At 44.4% G+C, this 23,309-nt stretch overlaps 1 protein-coding gene and 1 long non-coding RNA gene across 2 annotated transcripts in view; both read left to right on the top strand.

Moving 5' to 3' along the window:
* Positions 1–23,309, top strand: part of LOC125759076 (uncharacterized) — a 365,173-nt gene that overhangs the window by 216,101 nt on the left and 125,763 nt on the right. The window lies entirely within an intron of this gene.
* Positions 2,302–23,309, top strand: part of LOC119400871 (ATP-binding cassette sub-family F member 1) — a gene marked incomplete at its 5' end in the record, with an annotated part of 57,141 nt that continues 36,133 nt past the window's right edge. The window contains 4 exon segments of the mRNA XM_037667775.2: positions 2,302–2,402; positions 2,472–2,557; positions 9,153–9,292; positions 15,519–15,667. Of these exon segments, the coding sequence (XP_037523703.1) occupies positions 2,302–2,402; positions 2,472–2,557; positions 9,153–9,292; positions 15,519–15,667 (476 nt within the window).

Here is a 23,309-nt window from a genome sequence, read left to right on the forward strand (position 1 = left end):
ATGCCATGATGCAACATGCCAAGTCTGGTTTTCCGGCAAGTTAGGTCTCTTACTGCACACAGCATCCCTTAAATGAACTAGAATTCTCTGGCAAACTTGCCTGTTTACCATCTGACCATGTAGTAAAACTTCATGATGAACAATACCTTCGCAGTAAAAAAACACAACCAGCATCACTTTGATCTTTGTCCGATTCATGTGCTGTTTTCTTTGGATGAGGGGACCTTTGCCCACCCACTGCGACAGTGGCACCTTTGTTTCAATGTAATAGCTGTAAACCCATATCTCATCGCCTGTTATGTTTATCTCATCGCCTTTTCCAAGTTTGCGGCAAAATTTCACTCACACAAACACTCACATACACACATTGTTTTTCAAGCTCTTTCATTGTCACTGTGGTACTAATCCGAATGTGCACATGCTTGGTGATAACTGTTTTCTTTTTCATGTTGTGGAGTACCACCACACTCCTTCATAAAGGCCCGTAGAATGACTGTCTGTCCTTAGTCTGCTTCTGCACTGTCAAATTGTCATGGATCACCGACTAGCCCTTTCTCACACTTTAAGAGCAGCTCAGAGTCACATTTCAGCAGCATCTCCTGTTAGACTTGTTGGTTGTTCTTTGTTACAAGGAATTAGCATTGCAGGGGAAGTTTTCTGGGTGCTGTCATAGTGTTGCTCTTTGTCTTCATGATAATTTTGCATTGTTCTGTTGTAATAGAGTCAAAATGGTGGCCATATTCTTAAGCAGTCACTCGTGTGAATATCATCTTCAAGCATGCTGACAAGTGGATGCAGACAATGTGAAATCAGACTGTATGCCCGCACACTTCCTGTCAGAGCCTTGCATATCTCACGTACATTGACATAGTGGAGAACCAGAATGCTGTTGCATTAGAAATGCCTGTTGCTCCTGTAAGTCGTCAAATAGTATTGGTATGGTATATGGTTTTAGAGAATGCAGCCCCCTTTTGGCTACATATAACTTGTTACCATAGTCTTAAGGGGGGACCCTGCTTCGGAGACATATTTCTTTGTTTTTGAGTAAATCTTTATGAATCTTTCGCAGCTTTTGTATTTTTATGTCCTGATTTCAAATATGCAATTATTTTTCTAGTACACTATGCTGTTTTCAAAATATAATATATTTCGTGTATGTTGTTGGGAGCAAGATTTATTTATGAATTGTGAGAGTTATAAAGCAAATCAGCATATCAGAATAAGCTGGAATGAATACTGTATGAAATAAAACAAGAATGGATGTTCTAGGCGCATTTGAACAAAAGTTATAGTACGTTGGACACTTGGCAAGTGAGCGATGTCGAGCTCGGTCAAACTGGGATCAAGCTGGGAATGTTCAACATACCATAACTTTTGTTCAAATGGGCCTAGAACATCCATTCTTGTTTTATTGCATACAGTATTCATTCCAGGTTATTGTGGTATGCTGATTTGCTTGTTAACTCTTACAGTTTAGAAACAAAGCCTGCTCCTAACAATACAAAAACTATTTAATAGTTTCAAAACTACATATTGTATTAAAACAATAATTGCATGTTTGAAATCAGCACAGAAAAATACATAAACTGTGAAAGTTTCATAATGATATGCTCAAAAACGAGAAACATGTTTCAGAAGCAGGGTCTCCCCTTAAGCCGGAGGTCTTAAACTTACACCGAGCATTGGCCTGCATACTTAGCAGATAACTTCATATAGACAACACTGCAATTTTTAGTTGTTGTGAAAACAGGTTTTCAGGCAAATTAGTCGTGGGAGAAAATACGCACTCTGAAGAGCTCTGTGCAACACACAGAGCTTCATGGGCCATTGTGTTCCACAGACAATTTGTAAAAAGCCTGTTCTAAACAACTGCGCAGAAAATGAAGCACTGTGTTATCATTCACTATGATACTTACTGGACATGTTATGCTGGGCAGATGGAGAAACAAATGACATTCCATTTATGTTTTGTCTTCTGTGTGAACTTATTGCCAAATAATTACTCACAGAGGTAAATTCATTGATCATTGCTCTCTTGGTCAGCGTATTATCAAAGGCATATCACAGATGGATTGATATTTTGAGTATATAACTCCTGTTGGTTGTTCTTCTCCCTGATATAGATAGGTTGAAGTAGTGGTATTTTGTCTAAAAGCACTTTAAAATCTCCATTGACATAGTTTTTTTTTACACAGGTTATAAAGGTCCATTACATGCTTGGAGACTGCTTAGGAACTACTGTTTGGACTAATATGCTTACATTGACACTTGCTGCAGCTGATGTTTGTTTATATTTTCCAGGTGGACAATTTCTCCATCTCTGCAAGAGGCAAGGATCTTTTTGTAAATGCTAGTCTCACAATTACAGCTGGTAGGCGCTATGGTCTTGTTGGGCCCAATGGGTGAGTGTGTTTACTTGTGCTGGTTCTCGTGAGGACCTGGTCTTCTTTCATGTCATCCCCTTATTTCAGCCATGGCAAAACAACATTGTTGAAGCACATTGCTAACCGTTCCTTGAACATTCCACCGAATATTGACGTCCTACTTTGTGAGCAAGGTAAGCAATGTTTTGAGGAAAGTTTTAAAATATTTATATTGCCAGTCTTCTAGTTTTGTGTAAGTGGGCTTGCTGGGCACATGACAGACTTTGGGGGTTTCAAACCAATAAGTAAGATGGCGACTCCAGCGCAATGGCTGTCAGGGGTGTGCAAATATTCGAAACTTTCATATACATAACTACTCGAATATTTCTGTCTTTGATTTGATCTTCTAATTGAATTGTCACTAGTTACAAATATATATAAATATTTTTCAAATTGTTTTCGAATGTTTCAAATTGGCAACTGTGCGTGATCAAGCATAAAAATGGAGAAAATGTGCTGCAAAGATAAATTTTGGCAGCCATTTCAGACATAAAACAAGCAACAAGTGAAGTTGCGTAGCAGAGCACTCTAAAAAACATAAAACTATGCCTAGGAACAGGACACAGGAAAGAAGCGGACAGGACCAGCGCAGACTAACAACTGATTTATTGGAGCAACACCTCTTTCTCACAACAGCAAGATTATTGACCGCACAAAAGACAAAAAGGCACGTGAAATTATCGAAGCCTTGCATATAATAAGATATGGGCCTGATAAGTGTGTTAGTGAGGCATCTTTACTCTTGTACAAGAAAGAACTTCACTTTCTTGGTTGCTAAATTGTTATCCTAGTATGTACAGCAATGTTTGACTGTTGAGCATGCGCTTTGCTGTTGTGAGAAAGAGGTGTTACTCCAATAAATCACTTGTTAGTCTGCACTGGTCCTGTCCACTTCTTTCCTGTGTCCTATTCCTAGGCGTAGTTTTATGTTTTTTACCATGTCTTACCAGCACCTCCTCTATTTTTCTGTGCCTGGGCAAAGGAGCGGAGCGCAATGGGAACCGATCGTCGGCGTTAGTGCGGCTTTTAGCCGCCGGGGCACCGCCACCGTAGTAGACCAGCTGTCGCGTCGTCGCTCGCGGAAACGAATGCCGTGGCTGCATTCGAAGATGCTATATGGTTCAGTTTTCGGCTGTATTCGCGTTGTTTATAGTATATTGAAAACTTGTAAACCGGAATCATGAAGCACTTGTCATTCTGGGCAACCAGCCCATTTCGAAGGCATGTGTCTTTCGCGGCTATTTGATCGAGACGCTCGCGCGTCGTCTGCTAGCCCGATTCCAGAGAGCGCATGCCAGTGATGCGCAGAAAATTTTTTTGTCACCGTTATCTTCGCTTGACTGAGAGTCGGTTATTGACTGTCTGAAAGTCGATTTTCGAAAGCAGCATTTGCCAAAAGCTAATACTGAAAGCTTGGGCGCTTAAAGTCCCCCATGCGTGCTACCGTCTACTGGTGTAGCACGACTATACGCAAGCCGTGAGTTCATGCGCTAAATAGCATGAAATGTCACTAAGCTGCTTCCAGTGACAATGTACATAATGATTGTCGGTTGTTTTGCCGATAGCACATGTAGTGTCCATGGGCTCCCATTCTTCAGCTTCGGGACCTAATGTCAGCGCTGCATGCACATGGCGGCGATCGCGAGGCAGCGTTGCTACTGGTACTACATGCATTCGTTGACTGTTCGGATGCAGCACGGTCACGTTTAGGGATACTTGCCATGCTTGATTCAGTTGTTACCTTGGGCTGCAAACGTGAAGGGTAGTCTGCAAAGAGTGACGCTACTGCAACCTTCGTAAGCCGCCGCTTCTTATGAAATCTTCGCGTCGTAAACGACGACTGCATATTCTAGTGTAGTTTGAAGATGTATTAAGAGACCAATTATCCCGCCTAATTACTGCAAGCCACCTCTACCGAACACCAGCGGCAGCTGGAATTTCATGGAACGACAGCCGAACGGTGTATTAAGGCGAAAGCCTTAGATGCCTCATCAAACGCGAAAATTGACCGTCGGCGGCGTCAGCACGAGTGATGCAAAAAATAACTACGTGATAACGTCATCATATGATGTCACAGATCATAAAATTTTGTGACATAACGTGACGTCGTATTACATCTTCGCTTGGTCAAAATAGGCCGATCACGGAGGCAGTACATGCCTCCGCTGATGTGCAGAAAGCTTGCACTGCCTCCGATCCTTGAGGCTGTAAGAAAACCACGTTAGGCACAGAAATATCTCGGAGGGAGGCAGGAAATGTTCAATACATTGACTAGAAGAAAAAGAAGAAGATGGCTTTCTTCTTTCAGTCATCTTAGATGAATGCATATAAAGGACCCTGTGAGATTTTCTTTCTTTATCAATAAAGGGAAATTAAAAAGAGACAATCGTGATTTCTTTCAGTTACATTTGCAGAGTGGAACACAACAGTATGACATACTAAGGCATTGGAGCGGTTCCAATAGACTGAAATAGAAAATAAAACGCGAATACTATCAAACTCGAGTGCAAGTATCGAACCGGCAGCACGGCCTGACAGTCTGCCTGCGGAATACTTACAGCGGGGATGGAAAGACACGCGAACATGCGGCATCTGCATTCTTTGCTGTTTCACATCTATTTTCAAGTGGTTATAGCCTCGATGATTCATGATAACACGACGTCATCCATGACACAATAAAAGACCATCTAGCATCTTTTTATTGCCACCACGGTTAGAGCGTGATGAAAACAGCGCGCCTCTATGTTCGCGTTTCTTTCCATCCCCCTGTACCTGTGAAAGCCTGCAAGAAGCACAAATGCAATTAAACTCGGATGCATACACGAATTCGTGAGCTTCGTGATACGCGCAGCCATTGACCGCCAGCTTCTCGTAGTCTACTTGCATAGCGCGCCACCACGCGGCAGCGGCGAGCGGACGCGGAGCGCCCGCTCGACGGCCCGAGGAGAGCGTTCGCCCAGGCACTGAAAAATAGAGGAGGTGCTGGTCTTACCAACTAGCCCCCCCACCGCATGCTCCTTGAGCAGAGCAAACTATGTCGTTCAAGGGATGAAACCTCCCTGGCCAAAGTGCCATCGGGAGCACTCTCGAATAAGATCTGTGTTTGCAAATAAACTGCTTATTTGCCACTAAAGTTTCATGTGTTCTTTCAATAGCAATGCTTCGTGACATTCAGTGAAATGATAAACTTGCTAATGTTGTGCATTCACTAGGATGTGAAGATTCTTTTATAATATAGTGATGAAAATGTCTGCTCATTGTTCAAATAATTGTGTTACAATTACTTCGATTCTGGCGCTGTCTGATTTGCATTCAATTTCATCTTGAAAATTATTTTTTGGACACTCCTGAAGTTATGCCCCCCCCCCTCCCCCCCTCCTTTTCCCGTTTATTTTCCTCAATATCCTGCATGCTTTAAACCCTTTGAGGGTCGAATTTTTTCGCAAAATCCAGTCCAAAAATGTGTAATTTTTTTTATTGCTGAAATAAATTCTTCAGACGATTCTACTTAAGAAAAAAATTGTCTAAAACTTTTTTTCGTGACCGTAAAGTGACAAAAAATCTGTTTTGTTGTTACATACACATGGTTTATTCGTAGTAAAATAAAGCAAAATCCAAAAAAAACTTAACAGTTCTTTTGTCAGTAAAAATTATGCATTGTATTAAACATAGCTCACAGACATACAAAAATAAGCGCACCAGAGTACTTTTCCGGTTAAAAACGTTCGTGCTCAAACACTAAAAACTTTTCAGCGCGTGAGTCTTTGAAGCATGCCTCGCCGCGCACGCGTTTCGGATGTCGCTCCTTGATGGTCATCGGAGTCTGAACTCGTCAAAAAATCCTCGTCTGACAAACTGAAATCCAATGAATCAGATCCTGATTCGGCACTTGGGGAATAGTCCGCGTCGCAAGAATCGCTGCTCGACTCACCGGCAGCAGAGCAACCGGCGCGCGCTTCCATAGCGTAAGCGAACTGCGTCAGTGAGCGCACGGAAACTATATGGTTGTGCGCCCATCCGGAAAGCAAAACTGGTGAAAAAGCTACAGTAATCCTTTGTCTTATCGCCAACAAGACGTAGTTAGTTTTTCCGAGACCCCAAAACTGGAAACGCAACCACGGCGGCGTCGTTTGTGTAATTTAGCGCCGCACGGAAACAGATCTAATCGCGCGCCGGGGAGCAATAAACGAGAGAGTAACAAGCGGTCACCCTTTGAGAGATTAGAAACCAAACAGCCATCAGCTTTGCGGGCGCAAGAAGCGAAAACCACCCGAAGGACGAAACCGAAACCAGCCGGACCGCGTGCGCGCGTTCTGATGCGAGACTGCAAGCCGCCGCGCACCTTTGGAAAAAAAAAAAAAAAAGACGGAGAGACATTGACGCATTAAAAAAATTACACGTATTCCCGAAGCGTGGCAGCACATTCCAAGCAAGAGAAATGGGAGAAGGCGCGCGTTTGAAACCAACCGCGCCGCGGGCGCGCTCGGTTGCGCAAGCGATAGCCGTCGCGAGGCGCGCCATATTGCGAAGCATAAAAAAAGCAACAACGGAGAGACATCGGCGCATGAAAAAAATTCCGCGTATTCCCGAAGCATGGCAGCACATGCCAAGCAAGAGAAATGATCGAAAAAGGCGCGCAATTTAAACCAGCTGCACCGTGAACGCGCTCTAACGGGCAAGCGATAGTCGGCGCGCCGTTTTGGGAAGCGAAAAAAAAAATACAACGGAGAGACATCGGCGCATGCAAAAAATTTCACGTATTCCCAAAGTGTGGCAGCACAGGCCTAGCAAAAGAAATGATCGAAAAAGGCGCGCGATTTAAAAATAAACGCTATGCCGTACATGTACGACGAAAACCCTTTGGTACCAGGAAGCTTCTGCCGTACATGTACGGCGAAAACCCTGAAGGGGTTAAAGGGGCCCTGCACCCAAATTTTACCACGCAAGTTTTGCACGACTTTGTGTTCCTTGCATCATCCTGAGATGACTGCAAAAAGAATTGAAATGGATGCGAACAAAAATAAACTTGTTCAACTTACAAATGAAAAATAAAAGCAGACAACAAAAATTGGCGTACTCTTTCATGTTTTACTTGCTGCTTCCAATCAAAACGTGGTTTATATATTGGTGCCGGAACCTTTCTACACATTGTGGCCTTCATACTGCAAGCCACTGCCCCACTTTTTGACAGTGCCATTGCTGTCAGTTATAATGACTACGTGAGCCATTACAACTACAGCTGAAAATTATATACAGCTTCAGCAGTTTAGGCACCTAGGCTTGGGGGTACAGGGACGTTGTGGATTTCGCCATAGAGAAATAAATAGTTTTGTCCTGATGCAGAAATGCAAAGTATGGTATACTGACGACTGCAGTTTGTCTAGGACTTTGGACAGTAATCTTTGTGTCATTTGCACATAAAATGAAATTGTAATGCACAAATTTGTCTTTTTCACAGTTCTAAGAACAAGCATAAAACATATTTCTATTCACATGGTCTGGTCACAGTAAGCACATTGTAAGCATATGCAATATATTCTTTACTCCGGCCACTCAACACCCACAGCTTAATATGTTGCATCCACTGCCAGATATTGTTGATGTATAATACTGCAATAGGTGCAGGAACCATTTTCAGTTGCGAATAAAATACGAAACACTTTGATTTCACCGCTTTCACTGGTGCTGCAGTCATTAAGTCCCATGTAAACAAATGTGCAATGAAAACATTGTGCGTAATTTTGGGTTCAGGGCCCCTTCAATAAGCACATAGGTGAAAGAGGGAGAAGGGAGGGGCTCCCCTGCATTGCGGAAAAGTTGCTGGGGTTCCTCAACACCAGGAAGTTTGAGAACCCCTGTTTTAGTTTTGCTGTTGAGTTGGAAGTTCTATAGAAATTACTTGTCAGTCAACCAAGTGTCCATTGCTCATGTGAGATGTTTACTGGAAAGCAAATATTTTTCAACACAAAATTGAAGTTTTGGTTGCATACATTGCAGCTTTGTTTTTTTTTTTAACCCTTTGCGGTCCGTTGTCGGGCCCCGACAACGCAACACGGCCGTAGCGGTCCGCTGTCGGGCCCCGCCCGACAAGGGTGTTCGTGGTTTAAATTTTGCTGTTTTCTCACCGCGAGTCGCGCGCATTTTTTGTATACATGAAGGGCCATCTCTTGAGGAATAAGTGAGCTTTGTTTGTTGAGGTTTTACTTTTTTGACACTAGGGTGCAGCACTATGATCAGCACGGGGCCTAGAGCGTACCCACTCGCGCGCGCGGTTCGCTGAGAAGCATGGCCACGTTTTCACCGCGTGCGTTTTACGGCGGTGCTTTTAGCGAAAGCGAGGATGACTTTAGTGAGGAAGAGAATTACGTGCCTCCACCAGACAGTGATGACAGTGATTCGACAGAAGTGAGTGACGAAGACGACGACGGCGGCGGTGGAAACCTGCAGTAATAACCCTGGCCTGCACACAGGGGAATGCTTTGAGCGGTATCATACGTTGCCCAAATATCACTAAAAGAGTTGCCTGCAGAATGCAGGAGCAAAAATAAATATCCTGTGCGTTTCTCTTCCACAGCTTGTGTTTTTATTCGCGGCGCCAGAAACTGGCGAAATAGTTTCGGACCGCTAGAGCCGGAAAGTGGGTAAAGGTTTTGGACCGCAAAGGGTTAACTGATAGTTTCACACTACCTGCATCTTGATTCCTTACTGTTCATCCTCATCACGTTGCAGAGGTGGTTGCGGATGACACCCCTGCTGTTGAAGTTGTCCTCAAGGCTGATGTAAAACGCACGGAACTTCTAGAAGAGCAGAAAAAGTTGGAAGATGATGCAGCTCGGGGCAATCTGAAAAATCAGGACAGGCTTACCGAGGTAAGCGTATGGTTTCATTATGGTCAGCAGAATTTTATCTAATTTTTCAACTCACGTAGAGGTAAAAAATAGCGCACTTGGTTTTCAAGAGATCTTTTACAAGGTCTCGGGCCAACTTTGAGTCTCCCTCAAAGGAGAACTTGAAGGGGCTATGAAAACGTGGTCATTTGGAAGTACCCACCCAAAAAAGAAATGACAATATGTCAAGTGCATTCAAGTATCTTTTACTTAATAGCTGTGAATACAGTACATTTACAGTGAGATGGTAGTTGCACAAGAATTTATTTAGCTCTGCATGATAGAAAATGGTGGTTTCAAGCACTCTTGATTGGTTTTATTTAGGGGTGTGCGAATATTCGAAATTTCGAATATTTTTCGAATAGTGTTTGCTATTCGATTCGATTCGCACTGGAATTTTACTATTCGAACTATTCGAACTTCCCAAAAATAAGTACAGGCAACGTCCAATTGAAAGTGACCCCTTCAGATTTTCAATATGCTTCACCTCATTACACTCTCGTATTGCGGCAAAGCTAACTTTCACGCTCCGTTACGGCCGAACTTTGCCAAGAGACAGTCAACATCTTAGCAAGACTTGTGTTTGGGCAAGTTGGTTCATACATGATACGGACATACGAGCGCTATGGGACGGGGACATAGACAAGAGGCACACAGGACAGGCGCTCACTTTCAACTGAGGTTTATTGAGCAGACATGTACAATATATACAAGCAACCAGCAAGGGGGATAACAATTGTGAATCATCCACCCGATAACAAAAGTGCCAATACCTCACCAGAAAATCTCGTCATGGCCACGCACCACGCCAAATCAAGTTTTTACCGCTCAAAGGCGTTAGAAAACGTCCGATATTGAAGACCGCGACACACTTGCATTTAAAAATATATACCTGGAAAGACGCATGCGCACTCAAGAAACCTTAACATCAAAATCAACAAGCCTTAACATCGAAACCCAAAAGGAAGCCAGCGCCATCAAAACCGAACAGGCCGTCAACGAACCAGCCTAGCAATGTGGACACAAACTACCCCACCATAAGACAAAAAAGAAATGTGGGCTACGGACTCTGCACATATGCTCAACGTAACTCCTAAAAAACCTAACCACGAGCCGCGTAAGTAAAATAAACAAATTTTGCCCTAACACCATAAAAACCAAAAACAAAACTTGAACACATAAGATCAGCGTCAAAAACCATAAGAAAACAATAGGTCATTAACAATGCTTAAACAACAAGGAGCTGCGTCAGAAAACAGTGGTAAACGAAGTATTAAAAAAAAAAAAGAAAAAGAAAAGGAAGAAAAAGAAGAAAAAGAAGAAAAAAAGAAAAAGAAAAAAGAAAAAAAAAAGAATACCCACTCAACCCTATAAACAAAGACAACAGCACAAAACACCTACGCCAAAGAATGGAAGCTTACAAATAACCTTCTAGGAAGGCGACTTCCTTGTCACAGAGTGTGATAGAAGGTACACTGATACACTTATCACCAGACTTGTGAATATGGTATGCTTCCACGATTTCCCTTTCTGTTCTGTCATGAGAACGCTTAAGGAAATCAGCGCGCGCAAACTCCGGACTGCACCCACACCTTTTACAATGCTCCGAAAGGTGGCCACCAGCGTTATTCTTGATTGACAAACTATGCTCTCTTGCCCTTTCATTGAAACATCTCCCCGTTTGCCCTATGTACACTTTATCGCAGCTCAAAGGAACGCGGTACACAACGTTCGCCGCGCATGCGGTGAACTGAGTGGCATGCCGCTTGGAACACTGCTTGCGACCACCATTAGAAGTGAGAGAGCAAATTTTTGATAGTTTGCACGGCGCTGAAAACACAACATTGACATGGTACTTCGAGATAACTTTTTTCAAATTATGGGAAATGCGATGGATATAAGGAACAGCTACAGTTTTCTGTATTTCGTTAGTCCCATTGTTAGTTGTACGAGTGCGCTTCATCTTCTGCAGCAGGGACTCACAAACACTGTTGACCAACCACGGTGGGAAGTCAGCTGCTTTTAGACGCTCAACCTGGATTTCAAGCGCTTTTTTCATTTCATGTTGACAGGATTTTTCCAAAGCCGCTTTTACACAAGTCGTGGTGATCCCCCTTTTGATAAGCTTGGAGTGGGCACTGTCAAACGGCAACAAACCTTTCTTAGACCTGGGATTATACATCCAGCATAAATGATCTGGCTTGAAGATAAGTTTTAAATCTAAAAATTGAATGGAGTTAAGCTCTGCCGATTCCCAAGTGAACTTAAGACCCTCTGCGGATCTTTCGAATAGGTTCAATATGCCTGCAGTAATATTGTCAGGAACCGGTCCTTCTACGTCACTGAATATCAGCAGGTAATCATCCACGTATCTGAATGCTTTAACAACCTGAAAATCGCCAAGTTTAGGTGCGATACGCTTGTTTACACAGGATAGAAAAATGTCGCATAAAACAGGTGCGACTGAAGACCCAATACATATTCCTGATTTTTGCACAAAATGTTGACCTTTAAAACTAATAGCTGTCGACTCCAGGTAAAACTCGAGAATTGAAATGAAGCTGTCACTGCTCACCCCCGTTGCGTTCTGGAATCCAATCTCACCGGTCCCGTCAATCACATCACGTAACGCACAGAACAGTCCCGCGTGAGGTATGGAATAAAACAGTTCCTCGACGTCCACGGACATCCCAGTGGAGCCGGACACATCACTGAGACCTTTGATGATGTCAAGTGAACTTCGCACGAGGAAGGGGTCTTCTATCACCAAAGAACTCAGGTGCTCCTGTAAATACCGGCTCACAAGGCCTTGCCAGGATCCCTTTTCTGTGACGATCGTCCTAAGCGGACATTCCGGCTTGTGCGTTTTGCCTGTGAAGAAGGCTTCCAAGGTACTTGTTTCAGTCTTCTCAACCTTTTTCAAAAGCGATTCCAGGTTGAGATTCTTCAGCAACCGTAGTGCCTTCCTTTTTTGAGACTTAGCGTTAAAGTCACATAACTTGAAGTTCTTCGTTACCGCCGCTAAGGCCTTCTCTTCGAACATGCCCTGAGGCATCAGAATGAAACCTCCTTCTTTGTCAGCCTGGAGTACTGCAAGTCCTAGCTCGTCCAGAGCATTGGCTACGTACCTTAAAGGAGGTTTCTTCGTGGAACCAGTGGCAGCCTTTGACATTACGCAGTTCACGGCGTCACTGGTAGCCCTTTCCCTTTCTTGAAAGCTAGTGCAAGTTGCTGCTCGCCGAGCCATGGCGAGGAGCTGGTGCCGTTGGGCACCAGGGTCGAAGCTGTATTTTGGACCTTTGTCCAAAATCTTGCGAACGTTGTTGGGAAGGCTGAAATTGCCTAAAACCGTCACATTGTTCCTTGCTGGTTGCTTGTATATATTGTACATGTCTGCTCAATAAACCTCAGTTGAAAGTGAGCGCCTGTCCTGTGTGCCTCTTGTCTATGTCCCCGTCCCATAGCGCTCGTATGTCCGTATCAGTCAACATCCGATTGGAAGTGGTCCCAAGTTTTTCAATATGCTTCACCTCATAACACCTCGGTGTTGCGGCAAAGCTGCCTTTCAAGCTCCGTTACAGTCGAACTTTGCCAAGAGACAGTCAACGTCCGATTAGAAGTGGTCCCTAGATTTTCAGTATGCTTCACCTCATCACACCGCCGTATTGCGGCAAAGCTGCCTTTCAAGCTCCGCTACGGTCGTAAATGTATTAACTCAAGAAAACGCTGGTTCCAATGTGGAGATGAAAGATGTGGCAGAGTTGGGGGCTCAATTAATGCTGTTTTGTTCTTATATATCAATGCTACGAGGCAGATTTGGAACTCCGGACTTGAAGGGAGCACATCCTTGTCCGCCATATCAGTTGGGCCTCCACAAAAGTTGAAAGAGGAGGAGAGGCTGAGGAAATGGCATCTTTGCCTATCACATGTAAAGAGTTGTCGGCAACACTTTGGTTGCACCAAATCATGTACATAAATACAATTCGGCCTCTACATTGCCTCATTCTTGATAAGACAACTATGAAACAACACCCCGCCAGTGCTTCATCAACCTAGCGAAAAGAAACACTTTCATGCTGCTATCTCATAAGAATATGCTTAGGAATCCTCTCTAACTTCTTTTTCTGCAATTTCGCTTCGAAGTATTCGAAAAATATTTTAGAAATATTCGAGAAATATTCGAAAAATATTCGATTCGATTCGCACTCACACTTCAATATTCGAATTCGCTTCGCACCCAAAATTTTGCTATTCGCACAGCTCTAGTTTTATTTAATTGGCGATGGTTTCTGGCTGCCTTTGCACAAATTGGCATGCCATGATAAATTAGGACATCTTCATTTCTAATGTCAGGACAATATTGGTCTGGAAGCTCTCTGGAATTCGCCATGATGTCATTTCCTATCAGGACTGGAACTAGCTGGCTGCATCTGGCTGCCAGAACTCTGAAAATAAAAAAGACCCAGTGTTGGCAGTCACTACAGAAGGTCATCAAAATGCAATGCAGTTTTTACTCAGCAGATTTTTTTCAATTGCAAATTATATGGACACTCCAGGCACATTTTTGCCATCGCCGTCATGTTCTGTATAAAGCCCAAATCTTTAGCATCACCGGACTCGTATGTTCTAGTATGTGGGAGTGAAAGTGCACGAGCGCTGCCGATGAATGTGGCCGAAGCAAACATGGAAGTGAGCTGCCTGTCTCTATTGCACGAAAGGTGCATGGAGGGATCCTCGAGGTGGGGAGGGGGGGGGGGGGGCGCTGCAGTGCTTTGGCAGGAAATCCGTACTTTGACCAGCCGGGTGTGGTCGCCCGCTGTCGAGCTGTGCACTGTATTTTTACAGGGGATCAGATGGTGGCTCATACCTTTGAGTGTGCCGTGTTCTCATCGTAAAGTTTGTGTTGAAGCCATGAAGGTCACTTTACTCGCTCCAAATAGTTGCTGTCTCATTCATTGTTTCGCTCTTGCGGTGAAACTAATTTTTATAGTATTGAGTCTCAAAAACCAACCATACTTTAACGTTGTTTAATATATATGAGAATTCATCTTATCAGAGTTTGTCTTGAAGGGATCCTCAACCAACAAGTAATCATCGAATGACCACAGTATCGGGAGTTTATTGCCTCACAAATTAATTGCCGCAAAGATTTTTCTATTCCATCAAGAATGAGAAGAGTTACAGGGATTTGTCGCATGTTTTGAACGCTTTCTCTCTTTTTTTCATCCCTACGAGCGTGCTCGAAGCTACACAGGTGGGGCTGAGAAAGGGGCAAGAAACTATGTCAGAACGCATCATGAACTTGAGTGCGCGTCTTGAAACGCATTCATCCACTCATGGTGTGATTCCAGTTGCGCTAGTGTTGCTACTGTGTAATTTTAGCACCAACTATAGAGCACAGTGCCAACATGTGGTGGCACCCCATGGCAAGCAGTGCATCTAATCCAAATGCCACTCTCGATTTTGTCATAGCATTCTATCTGTTGTTCGACATCAAACAGCAGGTGCCGGTAGCTCTGAAGACGGTGAGCACAGGCCGCTATGAAAGGAGGGTGCCTAAGAGAATGGCAACTTATGCTCCGCTTGTAAACTCTCTGTGCCACGCACGACCACAAAATTTGGCTGAGCTGCTCATAGCAGTGTTTGCTGTTTGTAGAATGTGTTTTTTCACCAAGCCCGTGGGGTGGTTCAGGACCCCTTCAAGGGGAGTTTACTGCATATGTACGAGTGTTTGGAACATGCATGATACTCCTGCTCTTCAGTGGTAGTATACATATTCAAATGAAGTCTACTGGGACAATGTTTATTCCTTGCCATGCGTGTTTCATAGAAATAAAGTATATATGTAAGTTCATATAGTATATAAAATGCCAGCTGGGTAGCGGGTACTGGTTGATTCAGGGCTGGGTGGGGCCTTGAGGGCCCTTCACTCCTCCCACTGCCTTGAGACATGCTGGCACTTATGCATTTACAGAAGTGAGTTTGCTGCGAAAACCCACCCCTATTCTCTGTTTTTATGATACGCCTGGGCAAGAATATAATTTCCAGCGTTTAGTGGCCTTTTGCATGTTAAAAAATTGTGCTTGGCTGTCTTAGAAACTTGATTTCCTGGATGTCAATGAATTATTAGTTTTGATTTGCCTGTTTTTAGTGACATGGACCCAGCTGGTTACGTGAAGACATTAAGGCTTTTTATTATGCTTTGCAGGTGTATGAGGAATTGCAGCTGATTGGTGCTGACTCGGCAGAAGCCCGAGCTCGGCGAATTTTGGCTGGTTTGGGTTTCACTCGTGAGATGCAAGATAGGGCTACCAAACAGTTTTCTGGTGGTTGGAGGATGAGAGTGTCTCTTGCCAGGTGAGAAGTTCATTGCGTTTACTGTGGTTGCTGTTCTGGGTCATTGTGGCGCCATTGTCACATTGCGGCACCACTAAGGTGAAATGTACTACTGTGATACCTCAGTGCAACTCAGCTGAAAGGGAGCCTGCTTGGCTTCCCACAATTGGCCACATTGTGTTTGATGCTTACCTCCGTACTCACAAAACGGGGGGGGGGGGGGGGGGGGGGCGTGCTGGGACGGCAGCAAGTGATGCTACGTTGCTGGTGCGTATACTTCAGCACTTGCCAGCTGCACATGCGGTTTGCACTGATGGTGATCGCATTGAGCCATAGTAAGGCCCAGCAAAGCCATCGAGTTCGTGCATCTGTTACCATCAAACATTACCTGAAGCCCAAGCCAAATAAGGTGGTTTTGGTTGTTCAATTTCGAGCATGTGGATTTTAAGTCAATATTTCTTAATTTCGTATAATGCAAGCACAAAATTTGAAAAGCAGTCACAAGATGCACTGTCAAGTCACTATGACCTCGTTCTTGAAGGCTTCAAGTCTCACTCTCCGGCTCTACCATAGATTAAAAGTGACTATGTACATAGAGATATTTCTGTGTATTGTTCTGCTGTCTAGTTATTCAACTCCTGAGAAGCACTGCTTGTCTCTTATGTCAAGTGGGCAACAAGCTGTGGTCCCTTTGATAGGGCAGTGTAAACAACCGCCTTGCTTAGCTACCATCTGTGCAAGTACTGGCACCAGCTATTCTGCAAGAAAACTACACGATTTAGAAATGTGTAATCGTATGCACAAAGTTGTAATGTCTAGATTATTAAACACAGGCTGTGTATACACTGAAGTACGAAGAATGATAAATCGGCAGCTATAACAGTGCATAGTATAAGTGGTCACCAGTTCGCTGTTTTCGAATACCGGTCACTCGCACCATTGTAACTCAGAGTTGTGATAGTGCTCATGTACACAAAGTCTCCTTACTTTGCTATCTTCTGGCATTATATATGTCACTGAGGCACGCCTTGCATTCATTGTCAAGCGAATGATGAGTGGTCGCTGTATTTGCCAGTGTAAACAAATGCATTTGTTTTTGCGCTGGGATGTCACCAGCGCCCCTCCAGGTGAAATCTAATCAGCGCTTAGGGCTTCCTTCAGTCATCGCTTTGCGGTGGGATGTGCTTCGCGGGTTTAAGAATGTTCTCTGCAACTGGCTGAGGTGGTAGCAGGTTGAGTGCAAATGACGATTAGTGGCATCGAACTGTCATTCTTTAAAAGCTCTCTACCATTTGGAGCAGCCACAAGTTGGCAGCATCTGCAAGCTCTTCACCATCGTCATTTTCATTCTCTGCACTAGCCAGGCCTGCATGCCTTGCACATGTTACTAAGCCTCTCAAGGGATGTACTATTGCTTGTCTTGGTTTTGGTTTCAGTTTTGTGCTTTTTTGCTTATTGAAAATTATTTTCAAAATTTCAAATTTGCTGAGCATTTCTACTATCAGTCAAGGGACACAAGCATCTCAGAAACAAAGAATCGCTGTTACTTTGACATGGTACAAGATACCAGAATAGGGGATAGTATTCAAAATGTACAGCGCCATCTTTCGACAGGCCTGTAAGCTCGATCCGCCATCTTTTGCTGGTTGCGAAAACGAAACCAGTCGCATATCGCAGCCTCTGAGGTGCTAGCTGCTGGTTTTTTGTCTTCGTTCAGTGATGATGTACTTTGTGTGCTGTTCAGGAAATGAGGGAGCCGTGACAACGCCAGGAACAAGGTAAAATTGATTTTAATCGAATGTATTGGTTACCCGAACAAAGAAAGAAAAATATTGCTGACGCAAATTTGTTTCAACAAGATCGGCATTGTGATTTGGTTCAAATAAGACCGGCGCGCGCAAAAGCGCTCTTCAACCTCAGTTGTTATTTCCCCGTGCAATTTAGTTGCTCACCTGCAATATAAGCTACACTTGCAGAACAAAATTTCAATATATGCATTTTTAAACACACGGATGTTGCACACGCGTGCGATATGCTTGTCGGTGTTGCAGAGCGACGAAAGCAATGATTTACGTGTATATAAACGTGTAAGGCTCCGTCGAAGGCTTATGCTGAAAAGTAGAGCTGTGCGAATAGCAGAATTTTGGGTGCAAAGCGAATTCGAATACTGAGGTGTGAGTGCGAATCGAATCGAATATTTTTAGAATATTTCTCGAATATTTCTAGAATGTTTTTCGAATACTTCGAAGCGAAATTGCAGAAAAAAAAGTTGGAGAGGATTCCTAAGCATATTCTTATGAGACAGCAACATGAAAGCGTTTCTTTTCGCCAGGTTGAAGCACTGGTGGGGTGGTGTTTCATAGTTGTCTTGTCAAGAATGAGGCAATGTAGAGGCCGAATTCTATTTATGTACATGATTTGGTGCAACCGAAGTGTTGCCGACAACACTTTACACGTGATAGGCAAAGATGCCATTTCCTCAGCCTCTCCTCTTTCAACTTCTGTGGAAGCCCAACTGATGTGGCGGTCAAGGGTGTGCTCACTTCAAGTCCGGAGTTCCAAATCTGTCTTGTAGACGTCGATATATAAGAACATCTGAAATTTTGGATGCTAAAAAGCTTCGGCGTCCGATTTTTCTGACTTCCTGCCCGAATTTCAGGCCCAGAAATGCATTAATTGAGCCTCCAACTCTACCACATCTTTCATCTCCATGTTGGAACCACTGACCTCCATTAAAAAGGCTGGACGGCGCATCCCCGCTCTGCGAGGCGGGCGCTTGTGAAGCCACCGGAAGGTGCCCTTTTTGTCCCGGAATCCGGCGTCTTCTGTGCGTCTCAGTCGCGCAATTCAAATATTCTCGGGTGGCAGCTGTTGTTATGATCGTTTTTATTTTTTATTTTTTCAAACTCTGCGATTACGCGTCGCTTTAGACGCCGACGAACGCTACACGAAAGATGACAGACGCCGTGCCGGCACCGTCCCTATACGGCGGAGTGCTGCAACGAACAAAATGCGTAAAAAGTAATGCAACTTTGAGGTACTTACGCGTGAAATGTCTTCCCTGACAACTTTTCCGGTCGATTCGTACAGTTTACTGAGCTACAAGCAGGTATTTCTTTGAAAAAAGAAGAGAAAAGCTCTTTTCCGGGACAAAAACGGCGGCTTCCGGTGGCTTCACGCCCGCGTGCTCGATGCGCCATCCAGCTCCTCCTAGTGGAGATCAGTGGTTGGAACCAGCGTTTTCTTGAGGTAATACATTTGCGACCGTAACGGAGCTTAAAAGGCAGCTTTGCCGCAATACGAGGGTGTGATGAGGTGAAGCATATTGAAAATCTAGGGACCACTTCTAATTGGACGTTGACTGTGTCTTGACAAAGTTCGACTGTAACGGAGCTTGAAGGGCAGCTTTGAAGCAATACCGGGGTGTGATGAGGTGAAGCATATTGAAAATCTAGGGACCACTTCTAATTGGACATTGACTGTGTCTTGACAAAGTTCGACTGTAACGGAGCTTGAAGGGCAGCTTTGAAGCAATACCGGGGTGTGATGATGTGAAGCATATTGAAAATCTAGGGACCACTTCCAATCGGACGTTGACTGTGTCTTGGCAAAGTTTGACCGTAACGGAGCTTGAAAGGCAGCTTTGCCGCAATACCGGGGTGTGACGAGGTGAACCATATTGAAAATCTAGGGACCACCGGACGTTGACCGTCTCTTGACAGTTCGACTGTAACGGAGCTTGAAAAGCAGCTTTGCCGCAATACTGGGGTGTGATGAGGTGAAGCATATTGAAATTCTAGGGATTACTTCCAGTCGGACATTGACTGTCTCTTGGCAAAGTTCGACCGTAACGGAGCGTGAAAGGTAGCTTTGCCGCAATACGAGAGTGTAATGAGGTGAAGCATATTGAAAATTTGAAGGGGTCACGTTCAATCGGACGTTGACTGTATTTGTTTTTGGGAAGCTCGAATAGTAAAATTCCAGTGCGAATCGAATCGAATAGCAAACACTATTTGAAAAATATTCGAAATTTTGAATATTCGCACACCCCTACTGAAAAGCACATGGAATAAAAATCAGTGCCACAGACGCTGCTGCGCGTGTCCACGAAAAGTTAGTGCCGCCACATGAGACTCGATCGGGCAAAGGCCCCAGTAGGCATCTCTACGCAAGTTTCACAAGGCAGTGTGCGCCGAAGTTTGTAATCCTCATGCCGCGCCTGCCCTATGCTTTATGCCCCTTGTCTCTCCCCTTTTATTTATCTTTTGCTTTCTTCAGTCAGCGTGTGCATTAACTATTTTGAATTCCAATGGCAGAGTCGGAGCAGCCGATGGACGCTGCGAGCGAGCACTCGACTCTGGCGTAGAGCAGCGCCTTCAAATCCCCGATCGGAACACAATCCGCGCCACAGGAGCAAGCATGGGAGCAAGGAGGAAGCGGAAGTGCTTGAGTTGCCCAGAATACCTTGCGTGTAGTTATTCCATTGTGCTAATTCCGCTGTCAAATTCCTGCTCGTACGCAGCAGTTTCAGCGTCGCTGTCACTGTCCGATGAATCGCTCGTGCAGGAACTGGAGTTTTCTGACTCGGAGCTGTCATTATCGATCAGCGGAAGCAATGCCGCACAATTTGTCCAGACGCCCATGTGGTCCACCATTACTGTCAAAACACGCGACACCGGCAGCGCCTCCAAGCAGGCAAACGTGTTAAAGGAAGTACGTCACGCCGAGTTCCGGTCCACTCCGCCGATTTTCACGGAGCAACTTTTCCTGCTCCACGGAGTGACTGCCACTCTGAATCCGCTCCTACTCTCCCATTGGAACGCTTGACTCCCGCCCTCACTTGGCCATTGGAACGCACTTGCTTCGAAAGGGGCAGAAAAGCTTGCTCAGACTCCGCCATTGGGATTCAACGTAGAGTTACGGAGCCCATACAGTGGACATAGCTTTCTGTTTTGTATATTATCGCACTCATTGTTCCGGTTATCACAGACCCTCGTATGTTCTTCGCAATAGCACACAGTAATGCAACACTACCGTGGGACGCGAAAGCAAGGAGTGCAATATTGTAAAAAATATGTCAAGGAATGCACACGTACAGCGTTCAAGAAAACCAGGTTGGCAATACTAAATGCGTGCGGTAGATCACATCTATAACGCATTATTAGCCCCAAGAACAAACACTGGTGGCTTGGCAGTCGTGGTGATGTGACATCACGGCAAGGACTCTTCTGCTCTGCAGCCGAGGATCACCTTTTTTTGCACACGCCGCGTACCCGCTCTTTCGCGATATGAAGGTGATTGCTGCTTATCTTGCGATACAAATCTCTCAAGGTAGAAGGTAGAAGTTTTCACTACTAGCGAAAGTTAAGTAAGCTGTAGAAAGTTTGCATAATAAAGCAAATGATGGACGAACTTCCATCCGAACGGAAGACTCACTGTGAAAATGGTGATTCAGGACAGCAAAAAATTCATTTTGACCCTGTATTCCCAGAAATCAGTGCTAGCAAAACATTTATGCTAATGGTTCCAACTTCATCACAACTTCGTGCAGACTTCACGGTTAAAGAATGTGTCCCAAAGTGTTACAAATGAAATTAGGATGTTTTCAATTTACTAACTACATTGCGGTTTATCATACAAGTTATGTCTGCCCTTGCAGATAATCTGGGTGATTTGACGGAATAGCGCTTTCCACTACTGGAGACTTTAGATAAATCTGTCTATCATAAAGAATCACTCAATATATTTGGAAAATTAAACAAAACAATACTGTTAGACACAACACGGGTTCGGAAATGCTGAGATGTTAGTATAGTTGGGTTATGTAAAGATTTCTGCTCAACAATCATGTGGGATTATATGGCCATATACCCTGATTTGCATGAACTGCTGGTTCGGTCAACTGCCTCGTCACAAGCGGTAATGTTCAATTCATGTGGAAGCACTGTTGATAGCATTCGTTTGCAAAACAAACACCTGAAAGTTGAAATGTGCATTCTGAACTGTTTCGATGGCGCACTAAACGATGTAGCCCTCGTCATAATTAAACGTCCTTTGCCTCAATCAGTTAATGACCGGCCTCGCAAGTCATGTCCACATACAGGTTGATGATGCCCAGAGGTAATCAAATGCAAGGGAAATAAATTTACAAGCTGGTTATCTAAACTGGTACTTACGAGTGTAACAGTGCCGTTGTTATGATGCTGCATGAAGCCTCAATCTGACAGCAATAAGAAGTTTCCGCAATTAACTTCAAGTTGTTTTTGTTGTGAAATGAAGCTCCAAAATTATTGCGAGGAAAACAATGGTGAGTGAGCGAGTACACAAAAAAAACTAACACAACAGCTGCGGTGGTATTCTCGGGCGAGCGCTTTCAAGATATTTCGTGAGATGCAATACTGCATGCGTTTTTGTAAATGTGCACGGCGGGGCTTGTCATGTTGGCAAAAACGACGTCTGCTGATATGCGCATTCATCTGATTCGGTTAACACTTGTGGAGGCGAGACCATCATATCTCTGAAAGGAATCGCCCGTGCACAATGCAACCTAATAATGCGAATATGGTGTCTTAATTTACGTTTCAAAACCACGACATGATAACGAGGTACACTGTGGAATAATTTTGACTGCTTGGCATTCCACAACGTGCTCCTGTATCTGAGCACATGCATGTTCTTGCTCAGGCCTGTAGCCAGCAATTTTTTTCGGGGGGGGGGGGGGGCACTTACTGAAAGCCTTGACTATTTGAGAAAAACGCCTATTTTCATTATTTATTTTCGGTAAAACACCACGTATCATAAAAATTTCGGGGGGGGGGGGTAGTCCCCCCCCCCTGGCTACGGGCCTGTTCTTGCTGTTCACTGTCGTTAAAATGCAGCTGCCGTGGCCGAGAATCGAGCCCATCCCCGAGATTAGCAGCGCGAAACAACAAACTTGATCAAATTGTGCATGACGGAGCGTGGGCACTGTTGGCGACTGTACTGAAAAAATGTATAGTTTTTGTTGTTTTACTAGGAACATTATCGATGCTGTTTTCATCATTCATCTGAATCTTGAGACAAGCAAAAAGCGAACACAAACAGCCGAACAGCTTACGAAAGAGGAGCATGTTATGGAGGCGCGCCACGGGGGGCACTGAAGAGTCTGTGCTGTGACGTCATCCAGGCCTCTCGCCAGGTGGCGCCACCCCACCTTCTCAGGGCTAATAGGCAACCAGTGTGTAGTAAAAGAGCACTACGTACTCGGGCTGCTTTCTTTGTATACAGTTGAAACGCACGATCAGTCTTTCTTGTTGCAGCAGCGCACCGCTGACACACCTGACCATGCGTTGCTTCTTTCGAGAAAACTATGAAACCTGCCATTGCGGTGGTAGTAGACATGACTGTGGCTCAAGAAATGAGCCGAGGAAAGTAGCACAGTGTGCACAGGTCCTGCAGAAACAACGTTGTTTATAATCGCAGTGGGAAATACAACGGAGATGTATTGCAGTGGAAGGGTTATCTTAGAAGTTTGACAGTTGCGTCTCCTCGGCAACGAACACTTTTCTTGAACGCCGACCTCAGAATCGGAAGCGCACGTCACTGTAGAGAACAACAGTTCAGTTTCTCGAAACAGTGTGGCTCTTGCAGCTGCCGTCCGGATGAGTTTTTAAGTGCGCAGAAC

This window comes from Rhipicephalus sanguineus, chromosome 1 (genome assembly GCF_013339695.2).
Source record: "Rhipicephalus sanguineus isolate Rsan-2018 chromosome 1, BIME_Rsan_1.4, whole genome shotgun sequence".
In the NCBI taxonomy this organism is placed as follows: Eukaryota; Metazoa; Arthropoda; class Arachnida; order Ixodida; family Ixodidae; genus Rhipicephalus; species Rhipicephalus sanguineus.